Genomic DNA, 11,765 nt, shown 5'->3' on the forward strand with positions numbered 1-11,765 from the left:
AAGAAGTTACACGAGATATGAAATGGAAAGATAGTATAAGGGGTTTTCTGAAGAAAGCAAGAGAAGCCATTGGAATTGGAACCTTAGAAATGGAAGGAATGAACAATACACAGAGAGAGAAAGAGAGTGTAATGAATGTAGAAATGAACAGAACAACAGATTGTTGCTGAGTGTGTGTGCGTGTGAGCAGGTCGTAGGTTGTTAGTTCATGATCTTGTTGGCACTGTGATTAACTGACATGTCACTAACTGAATCCGCATAATAATGCCACAAAATCTGGTTACTCAGATATATACTTCCTTGCCAAGTTTAATCTTTTATATTATATATTTTACTTTGTCATTTAAATAATAATAATATTGCTTTTGACAGAAAATAATATATTTCTATATAAGTTGAAGTTAATATATTTTCATGTAATTGTACCATTAAAATTAGTCTTCATATCAATATATATATATAATACATACAAACCAGAATTCTAATAACTTTCAAAAAAATGAGGCGAAATTCATGCATACTTAACATGGAAGGAAACATGAGGCAAAATTCAAATGCATTCAAGAAATGATAAGAACTGAACATTATGCATAAGCATGAGGCAATAAATAAAAAATCCAGAAACTTTTGTTTATATGGGTGTAAAAACACAACAATTCTCTCATACAGTCAAAGAACATTAACTGATCTGTTCTGTTCGATGATAATTCAATCCTGCTAAACTTACACACAAAAACATGTTTTTCTGTCATTTTACAAACTACAAACTTTTTCTTTTCTTTATAGTGATAAAAATAATGTATAACCTCACCTATAGATAAACGAGACTAACTATTTTAGCAGTTGTGACTGTTTCTAAAAATGTTGAAATCCCAACGACGCATTAAGCCGTTCATGACATGGCTAGCTGGATTCCTAATGACAGTTAATGTTGCTTTGGTTTTATGTGATATGTCAATCTCTGATGAACATTTTGAGCTAGCAGAAGTTGCAGAACTATTACTATGTGAAGAACCATTTACTGTATTGCTAGATGAAGTGTCCAATGATGTTTCCGATGATGCCGCGTTTGACTCAGTTTCCAAGCAATCGCATACGCCAGATGCTGCAGAAGTGGTTTGTGCTGTTGAATGCATGCTGTGTTTGACTAAAGAAGACTCTGTCTCCATAGGTTTGGAAATCTCGTGTGAAGAAGCACGTGACTCATCTTTATCTGATGATTCTGCAGGCAGTTGTTCTACCTGTGGATTTTGTAATTCACGGTGTTTAAGTGATTCTTTCACCGCTTCCATCAACATCTAAATATAATATGGAAAAGTCAATAAAAAACAATTTATCTTGTATTCAAAATTTCAAAGCATGTGTGATAGGCATAGCTAACAAGTTTACTCACTCTTTGTTCTTCGTCTGCACTCGAAGGAATGCCAGTAAGGTCATCAAGTTGATATTCAGCATACTGATCATCATCATCATCCAACGTGGTAGGAACACGCGGATCATAGAGGTGACCATTTGATAGTTCAAAGCTAAGCATTGTTGATGACGAGGAGGAAAAATGGTCACATTTCTCTTCCTGTTGAACAAGAATATCATGCAAAATAAGTGAAACTGAAATCTAGTTCCTTAGTTTGATCACACCTAAGCTAGACTTATGAACATAGGTTCGGAAACATTAGCATTGAAAAATAATCACGGACCTCCATCCTACTCATCGGTCTTTTTGGATGGACTTGCTTAATGGCATCCACAGTACTTGTTGATGGTTCTGCAAATAACAAAGAAACAATTAAGAAATTTGCACAAGTGAGGTCACTATACACAGATAACAATGCAGGCAATAGGTATTTTAGCCATACCTTTGTTTTCGGACGACCGTTCATTATCATAACTTAGTTCGTGCACAGATCGCCAAATGTCCTGAGTAAAAATATTTTAAATTATATTGAAAAAATGTTCTTGAGTGGAATTTTGTAGTTTGACTAAAATGGAACTGAAGAGCTGAATGAATGGTGAATTTACCTTACCAAAGTAATCACTAGTAAAGTCAAAAAAAGATTCCCCGAGCTCATCCTCTGGAGGTTGAAGAACATTGTTAAAAAATATGTTTATGGAATCAAAATAAAACTGAGGACGTGGCGAGTTGTGATCTCCGTCAAATTTAATTATGTTTCTGTCTCCCTACAATCATAGACAGCCATAAAATAAAGATCAGATGAAGCAGTATGAAAGCAGCACGTGTACTTTAAAGTAACCGAAATTTACAAAATGTCAAATCAGTTTATCAGTTTAATATATAAAATGAAAAGAAAAAATAGTTCTTAAAGGCGTACCATGTAAGCTTCGAGTATGCGATCTGAGTGACGAGGATGTATGAAATCGTCCTCAACGCCATGACCAAGTAGAGCAGGAACATAACAAGATTTTGCTGCCTGCAATGCAAACAAATAATGAAGCATGTGAGTCATCTTTGTCTGATGCCATGATCTAGTACATTTTTCCATTAAATACAATTCTATAACGAAAAAATCAAAAGGAGAAAATAACCTTAATGGTGTTCAAGTCCATTATATCGAATTTTGCCTTTTTCTGGATTGTTCTTCGCATGTATTTAATTGCATACTTCACCTATAGCAAGGGGAAAAGAATTGCAGATCATGAAAATATATTCTGATTAGATAAACGTCCATGAAATTAGATGTTAGCCAAGTGTATACATTTTTTAAAAATTTCAGTAACGTGTAAACATATTTACATGTTGCTAACTACAGATATTCATAAGTTCCTAGTAATGCCTAAACATAATTATATATTGCAACATATCTCCGTGATAAATTGTAGTCTCGGCTGATTCCTTTTCAAGAAAAACTTCACCATAATCAAACTTTTGGTCATAATGTGTAGTAGAACACTAAGTAGGCCTGAAAGGCAAAGGTAGTTTCAATGACGCCAATTGAAAGATGCATTAAAAAAATATGCAATGAGATCGCATATTAAAAGTTTTATATAGTTGAATTCTATAAAAGGTATTATTATTTACATCCAAAAATAAAATTCACTTACAGTAAATTTTGGCAGACGGAATCTGTATGTATCTACAAGTTCCATCATCAAATCAACCAAATCAGCAAAGGGACTGTCTAAAACCATCCCTGCAATTGAAGGATCCTCAGCACCATACATAAGGCTGCAAGGAATGACGTCATCAGCAGCAAAAACAAAAGCCATATGCACTGTAATATTGAATTGTTAATGAAAAGAATGTATTTGTTTGGAAGCAACTAACTAACTACAAGTTCTAACTTGATTAGTCCATTGAATAAGTGAATAACAAAAACTAACCTAGTCACAGCGCCCATTGAGCGTCCCCATAAGCCAATGAGGGATACATTTTCATCTGTCCGCAGATAGTTGACCACAGCTCTCAGGTCGTCCTTCTGAAAACAGCAAAGAATATTGCGTTATGCATATGCAAACTCTCGGTGGAGGACGAACTCGGCTCCCAAAGGATTAAACCCTATAAAGAAGATAGCTATAACTTATTGAGCAAGTACTTACTTCATTCCAACCAAGTGTGACATGTTCCCCTCCAGAAATACCAGATCCCGAGAAATCAAGAGCAAAAACTGTAATATTTGAAGGAAGTAAAACCATAGCAGCTTCACTGGCATCTACCCTGCATCCACTGTCATAATCATTGCACAAAGTAAGCAATCCTTCTAAAGCTAAAATAAATGAAGAATCAACAAACAAGTTTATTCAAAGTGAATGCAGAAATGTACAATAGAACTCTTTGAGTCACCTGTTTCCATGGCAATATATAACGCACGGCAGCGGTTTTCCATCAGGACTAACTATAGGCAGGTAATGACTGCATTGAAGAACATCACCACGGTCGTTTTTTATCTGCAAAATATTAAATATTACATGATAGTCTGCTTATTCACGTCATCGACTCGTTGATATATAGAATTAGATATTGTACCAAAAAAATAAAGAATTAGATAATCACATGCATGAGTACATATTGACTACAAAATAAGACAAAATCTTTTCTTTTTTTAAAATATTTCCATAGATCCAATCCTTTTTTTTGGCGTTAACCCTCCGGTTCTCAGGGGAAAGGGTCCCCGGTATTCCAGAGTTCGGCTGCAAGGTAAGGAAAGCCTAGCCAAAAATGGTTCCCACCAGGAGTCGAACCCGAGTTCTCCCGAGCGACTCATCCTAGAGGGAGCTCATTAGCCACTTGATCCAATCCTTTTAATGACATAAAATTTATAATTTTACCATACCTCGACATCCTTCCGTTGAAACCATTTCCCTTTTAGCATGAACTCATTATCCAATAGATCACTTTTTGGATCATATTCAGCTCTGCATGCCATAACAATTACAATCATATCATCATAAAAGTGAGGATTGTAGATAACATAAGTCAATGCTAGTTCTTAAGCTATAATTGCATAAAAATAACTAGAAAGAAGATAATTCTTACAAAGCAATAGTTTCATATGTTTTATAATCTCAGAACCATGTAAAGTAAGAGTTACATAACATAAAGTAAAAGTTTAGACTTACTTAAAAATAGATCTCAAATTTCAAACTAAACAAAGTTAACACAATGTAATAGGCTAAAAATCAAAACAAAGATAGTTTTCAAAAAGACTAAAAATCAAAACTTTGTAATCTATCAAATTCAAACTGAACAAGAAAAAAGCATAAGCAGAAACCCATCTAGGAATTTAAAGAGAAAAACAAGAACTATGAATGAACCCCTCAACACACAAAAAAAAGTATACTTTTGGTTGAAAAAGTTACACCCCTAACAGAGAAAGAGGAGATGAAATTAATACCTTGGTGGACGAATGATGAACTTGACAAGTTGTTCCATGTTTTGAAATGATCAAAGATGATAAATTTCAGTTCTTGAAACAAAGATGTATCAATGTGTGTGTGTTGTCATAAAGTGTTTGAACTTGTTGAAACTTGCAAGGTAGAGAGAGAGAGAGAGAGAGAGAGAGAGAGAGAGAGAGAGAGATAGAGGTGACAACTGGGAGACAAAAAAGAAGGATTAAAGAATAAGAAACAGAAAGAAAAGGACTGGACCAACACCCCCAACCATTATTGTCTTTGTTGGTCTTTTGTTCCATTCAAACTATGTTTCTATACTTTTGTTGGAAAAACCAACCGAATAAATAGAGCGCTCAGATGAGATAGCACGAGTATTTTTTAAATTAATTATAAAAAATTATTTGATTTTTGATTTGGATATACAACAGTATTAAAATATTTAGGAAGAATTTGTCTGTTTTTTTGGATTTCACAATACTCAATGAATTAGTCCGCAGTTGCAAGCAGAGGATATCTGATTAAAAAAAATTGGAAAAACATTAAACAATTAATTAAGGTAAAAAATGAGGAATTTTTGTTGATGTTTTCAACCTGGCTGCCAAACCAAAATTCCAAACAAGCTGTACAGATTGTGCTTAACCTGTTTGCTTGGTGGCATTATGCTGCTAGCTGGTGACTCAATGGATTGGAAGGTTCATTAATTTTAGTTCTAACCCAACAATGTGAAATGTAACGGCATTTCAATTTTGGGAACAATACAATAGCTAGTAGGTTGGTTGAGTATGATATGTTTGGATAAACATAACACAAGTGTTATTATGATAAGTTTATATAAATTATTTTTATAAGGGTCTTGCTAACGAGTGCCCCCGGGGCACTCTTTAAGCATTCCATTTAAAGAAACTTTTTATTTAAAAAGTTAAACACTACAAATTTCAATGCGTTGACTTTACGCATTCCGATAAAAATTCTATTAAAAGCTTACTATTTAAGGGCTTAAAGAGTGCCCCGGGAGCACTATTTAGCATTTGCCTTTTTATAATAAAAGATAAAATAAAGATAAATTATTTTTATATATGTTATCTCTGTTTTCATAAGCCAGAGGACTTATAAAAATAAGCAGAAAAAAATATATGAACTAACTTATAATTAGTAGATGAATTTATAGTGAATAATTTATACGTTAACTTATAGCGAATAAATTACTTGATTGAATTTATAGTTTTTAGTAAAATAAAACTAACAATTGATTCAACTTATAAATATAAAAATATTTTGAGTTCAAAGAGTTATGCATGATAATGTGGTGTCTCCTAGGTCTCTGGATATAATATTTAAGGGAATTGGTTTTGTCATTCAAAAAGAGTTAGAGGCGAAGCTTGTTGCCTGTTTACCTTCTATTTAAGTGTAATTATCCTACATATATATAATTACTTACCAATTTTTTTAAGAAATGATACGAAAAAGATACGTTTAATTAATTTTAAACTTTTTAAAATAAGATGACAAGGTAAAATTGAGTGGAAAACTATGATAACTTATAAAATTTAAATTTATCAAAATAAATTATAAGTTAGTAAATATATAAAAAATGTTTATGTAGTGAATACTGAATAATTTTAAAATGTTGAGATTTTGTAAAGATGACAAGGATAAAAAAGTAAATTAATTTTAGAATCCCTCCCCTCCCCTTGTGAACCAAACACATATTTAATAAAAATTTGTCACCTCCCCTCCCCTCACTTCCCCTCCCCTCCATTAAAATTCCTCCCCTTCCCTCCCCTCCCCTCCTTCTATTTCGAACCAAACAGACCCTAAAGAAAAAAGTGTTACCAAATACGTAAATCTTTTTCTATAAGAGGAGGGTTATATTGACTCCAAGAGTAAGTTATAAAAGCTACTCCAAATCATGGTCTTTGATTTTAATATTTATTAATGGCTAAGATTGATTGATGATAAAACACAAAGTTAAACTTATTTTTTTATTGTATTGGAAAATAATCAAAAGATACCTTAAATAGACTTATCTTTTCTCTCAATTTTTTTAACGCTCCTCATCTTTGCTTATTGTCTCCCAATTTAGGTTTAGGTGATGGAAGTCACTAAGATAGTGAAGCAATATAACAATGGAAGGGTAAATAGTGGTGCGACAACTATAGAGAAGATGAGAGAAACTACTGTACTGAAACTAAAAATAGCGGTGGAAATTGACTTCTTGGTAAATAGCGGTGCTAAAAAACAAATAATTGGTCTAGACCAGAAAAGAAAAAAATCGGTACATGTTCTATATAAATACTAGCACAAAAATTGTAAGAAAACAAGTAGGATTGTCAAAATATTAGTGGTAAGCCATTTCAGAGTGTGTGGAATCCTTGTCTCCAGTGTGATAAAAAAATAAGTCTCAATTAATGATTATAATTAATTCATTCTTTTCTATTTAAAGTATGTTTTGATAATTTTCCAATACAATGAAAAAAATAAGTTTCACTTTGTGTTTTATGATCAATCAATTTTAACCATTAATAAATATTAAAATCAAAGGCCATGATTTGGAGTAACTTTTATAACTTACTCTTGGAGTCAATATAACCCTCCTCTTTCTATAATAGAGTTTATAAAGTATATATCATACACTCGAAATATTGTATACAGTATTGCTAAACAGAGTATATCTGTATATGTAATGTAATTATCTTTCAATTAATATCATCTTAAAAACTTTGGATTCAAATTAATTCGCACTGATCATTACTCGTGCAATCCTAGGTATGGAAATTATATCCTACACTACTGAATTTTTTATGTATAATTTGAATTTTTTATGTACTATAATAATCGAATTCAATGATAGCTACCATCAATGAACTTGGGCCTACGGTCTTTGAACATTGATTTGTCAACTTAGGAAATATCGACCTAAAAGAAGAGTTTTTATATAACATATGTATCTAGACTACAATACAGGCCAGATACATCTGTTATTTATTTAATCTAAAAAATGCATTTTTGTTTATATTTGTGTTCGGAGGAAGTAATACATAATCAAAATATTATATCTGTTTTTATCGCAGTTGGTCACTTTCATACATCATAAATGAACTTAGTTTTAAAATCCGGACGGACCGGCCGATCGGACCAAAATTCGATTACTAGCTAAAATTCGAACTCATAAATGAACATAGTTTTAAAAATCGGACCGGACCAAGGAAATTGCTTGGATTTTGAACTTCACACCAGGTTCATGAACTTCCAATGTGGGACTCCCAAATGAGTTCATAAAACCCTACTTGCACACGAGAATCGGTAACATAAGCCAACAAATTTCAAATCTTGATCAATTAAAAGAAAAATCAACTCACAAGAGAAGGAAAAAATTAAACACAAACAAATGTGATGTGAGAATTGTTGAGATCTATAAAAAAAAGTCTTATATCGGATGAAACAGTTGATATTAAGCAACATAGAAGTAATATGACTAATCAACTCAATGCTTTAAAATTTTGAGTGATAGTGTGATGTCAAAGTCACTTATGTGATTATTCAATACGCAATATATCATCAATTCAATCTAATGAGACTCTCCTCTCACATCCTAATAAGAATCTACCAAACATACACGCATAATAAAGAAATTCTGCATGCATAGAAAATATAATAGTAGCAGAGCAGTGTATTAGTAAAAAAGGAGGTGGTAATAAGGGCAGTGGTTAGTGGCCCGTGGGCTGAATGAGTGAGAATAGAAATGGGCTGGCTGGCTGGTGTCTGGTTGGCTGAATCATTCATTCATTTTTTATTTTTTTTCGAAAACTTGGTATCCGGCCCTAGGACCGACTAATCCAAGGGGACCAATCTCACCGTCCACTTGCGGGGGGCCCATTTAAAGCCAGAGGTTTTTTTGCTCTGTATGGACTTAGCCCACCGAAATTGGCACCAGTGGGAATCGAACCTGAGACCTTGAGAGGAGCATACTCCAAAGGCCCAAGCCAACATCACTCGACAACCCCAAGTGGGTTACTTTTCATTCATTCATTAGGTTACTTTTCTGGGCGCGCTCAACAAAATTACCGATATACTCCTGTCCGCTACTTAAATAGAGGATTATACATAGGAGGGTGTTTTTTTTTTCAAAGATGTCATTTTCATAACGTCAGTTACTTAAGTAGCGGACATTATAAAAATGAGATTTTTGAGAAAAAAAAAAACTTTCTACCAAATTTTTTATAACGTTAGTTACTTAATATGAGAAATTTTGAGAAGAAAACATTCTGCCAGGATTTTTATAACGTCTGTTGCTTAAATAACCGACGGTTAAATGAGAAACAGTGGCAAAAGTAATTCTAGTATTCATTCATTCAAAAGAAAGAAACAAAGAAACGTTATCTTGTTTCTGTTGTTTCGTCTCCTTCCCTTCCCATTCACAAGATTCATTCATTCATTCATTCCTCCGTCCGCTCTGTGATTCTGTTCCTCTCGCTGAATGAGCCCCCATGCCTTTGATTGGTAAATTTCTTTAATTCTCTCTCTCTCTCTCTCTCTCTCTCTCTCTCTCTCTCTCTCTCAATTTCTGAATTTGAGTTTTGTTTAATCATCCTCATAATAAAAGCAACCAGCCTTATCTATCTTTCTTTTTAGTACTAGTAAGTACTATGTGTTGGATATTTTCATATGATAATTTATTTTAAAGTTAATTATTATATTAATGATGATTTGTTTACTAGCTTGACTTGGTCATATTTGCCGTTACACTACACATTTGTTAAATGTGCTTCAATTTCATTTGCCTAATTAAAATAGGAATTAAAGCCACTAAGTTTGGTCTAGTGACAAGGACTTGGGTAGTATAGTATACATGAGGTCTTTAGTTCGATCCTTTGCTCCGTCGTAAACAAAAAAAATCATGGTTTTGCCTTATGACAGTGATTAGCAACTGTATATTGTGTATATATATATATATATATATAGTTATAGTTATTAAGCGGATTAAGTCAATGAAGATTGAGCTCGGGTAGATTTAGGAAAGGTGAATAAGAGAAAAAGAAAGTGGTGTGAGTAAACTAAAATAGAGTTTCCTTGAGCATCCAAAAGAAGTTCCTTGCTAATTCACGTGCAAGTTCCTTGCTAATTCACGTGCGGTGCTAGCAAGAAGTGACTGTTGTATGCTGGAGGGTATTAGCTATGAGACCAACTGCACCGGGTAACTTACCTGTGGTGGGAGATATACTCTTAAGCCCGGTGCATTTGCACGTCTCAGTCAAATTCGACTAATAAGATTCGTTCTATTTTTATTTTGTTACGAGTCATATTTAGTTGTTCTAATATTTCTTTGATTTACTTTTTTGAGATAATTCTATGTCTAATTTTTCCAAAACTATGTTATATGCTTTATATTAATTAATTTCCTGGTATTAGCAGAGATAGCAAATGCACATTCACTGAGGGTCTCATTACCATTACCATATTATTATTATCATCAACATCATTTCAAAGACTCATCAACTAATAAGATTAATTGGAACTACTCCTTTGGTAACAACAACAACTTCAATGTTCGACGACGACATCCTAGGTTCCCATTACTCATTAAGGCTGTTGCTGCTGCTCCTCCTCTAAATCCACAGCCTGATTTATGGGAAGAAGAACCACCTGATGAGAGGGAGAAGTTGAGAAGATCCAGGATTTCTAAAGCTAATAAAGGAAACATCCCATGGAACAAAGGAAGAAAGCACAGTCTTGGTCAGTTATCTCTTCTTCTTTTATTTATTTATTTATCATTCAAACTTCAACCCCTTACCTCTATTCTGCATTCATATTTAACCAGAAACTTTGCAAAAGATCAAGGAAAGAACACGCATCGCAATGCACAATCCTAAGGTGATGTCATGTAAGCATATTTTTGCAATTCTTTTATTTTCCTTACTAATAAAATTCCTTAATATAATTTCACAATGCAGGTCAAAATGAAGTTGACTAATCGACCTGCACAAACGTAACTATAAACCTTTCCATTTCCACTGTTGTTAATTTTAAACGCTGCTTCTTTATATTATCATTCATTTTACTGTCCTTTATTGATTGCACAGTACAGAAACAAAATTGAAGATTGGTGCTCGAGTGAAAAAGCTATGGGAAAAGAGGCGTGGGATGAAGATGGTGCAGGAGACTTGCTTCTTTGAGTGGCAGAATTTAATTGCAGAAGCATCTAGGCAAGGCCTTGTTGGTCAGGAAGAGCTGCAATGGAATTCCTATGAAACCTTGGATGAACAGCTTAAGCAGGAGTGGTTGATGAGCCTTGAAGAAAGGAAACAAATGACAAGGCCGCCTTTAAGCAACAGAGAAGGAAGATTGCAGAAGCTATTGCTGCAAAATGGGCCGATCCAGTAAGTTTATATCTTAACATCTCGAGTGTTTGCTAGATCTTTTGCTCGGTTAGCACACTATTTGAGAGTCTCATCAATTAGTTCTTTGTGATTGACTTCAAACAAGTTAACACTTTTCTTACAAATAATTTTAATGTCCTGCCTACTTAATTTGATGTTTTCGATACTCAACATTGTCCCTCCCATGATTAACTTCAAAGAGTAACTGGATTCTTATACTTGTATGTTCAATCCGTGTTTGAAATTATTGATAGTTTGATAGAATCATCAATTTTTTCTATTGCTTCTATAGGGCATATTTGGTTTCAAAATTGTTTGCTGTTTTTATTTTCTGCTCACACCAATAATAACAATATCATAAGTATTAATGTTTTCTTATTATTCCTGCTTTCAAGTTTTACTACTTCCTATACAAATTCTGTTTTACCCTTGGTGTTTAATTTTGGTTCAGATATTCCACTTGTAATAATTGTAATAAATAGAGAAAATTGTTTTCTTAAGCGTAGCTAGACAAACAAGATGAAGAATGATCAAGTTCTG

The 11,765-nt window shown here is 33.4% G+C and overlaps 2 protein-coding genes across 3 annotated transcripts; one reads left to right on the forward strand and one right to left on the reverse strand.

Annotated features, from left to right (window-relative positions):
• Nucleotides 1–609: 609 nt before the first annotated feature.
• On the reverse strand, nucleotides 610–5,124 carry LOC123896798. Its single transcript, XM_045947176.1, has 13 exons — nucleotides 4,851–5,124; nucleotides 4,290–4,371; nucleotides 3,800–3,903; nucleotides 3,556–3,682; nucleotides 3,340–3,434; nucleotides 3,061–3,184; nucleotides 2,545–2,625; nucleotides 2,331–2,429; nucleotides 2,020–2,178; nucleotides 1,857–1,917; nucleotides 1,698–1,765; nucleotides 1,394–1,573; nucleotides 610–1,298 (listed from the first exon to the last, which is right to left on the reverse strand). Exons 1-13 carry the CDS (start codon nucleotides 4,886–4,888, stop codon nucleotides 837–839), a joined length of 1,680 nt encoding a protein of 559 aa, XP_045803132.1. The 5' UTR covers nucleotides 4,889–5,124; the 3' UTR covers nucleotides 610–836.
• A 4,053-nt stretch (nucleotides 5,125–9,177) lies between these two features.
• LOC123899695 lies at nucleotides 9,178–11,489 on the forward strand. Of its 2 annotated transcripts, none has more exons than XM_045950908.1 (5): nucleotides 9,178–9,348; nucleotides 10,258–10,581; nucleotides 10,667–10,719; nucleotides 10,800–10,834; nucleotides 10,929–11,489. In XM_045950908.1, the coding sequence occupies exons 1-5, from the start codon at nucleotides 9,336–9,338 to the stop codon at nucleotides 11,227–11,229; spliced, it is 726 nt and encodes a 241-aa protein (XP_045806864.1). In that variant the 5' UTR covers nucleotides 9,178–9,335; the 3' UTR covers nucleotides 11,230–11,489. The 2 variants fall into 2 exon arrangements, with proteins under 2 accessions (XP_045806864.1, XP_045806865.1); XM_045950909.1 differs by having other exon boundaries at nucleotides 9,180–9,348; nucleotides 10,261–10,581.
• Nucleotides 11,490–11,765: the final 276 nt, after the last annotated feature.

Source organism: Trifolium pratense, linkage group LG7 (assembly GCF_020283565.1).
Source record: "Trifolium pratense cultivar HEN17-A07 linkage group LG7, ARS_RC_1.1, whole genome shotgun sequence".
Classification (NCBI taxonomy): Eukaryota; Viridiplantae; Streptophyta; class Magnoliopsida; order Fabales; family Fabaceae; genus Trifolium; species Trifolium pratense.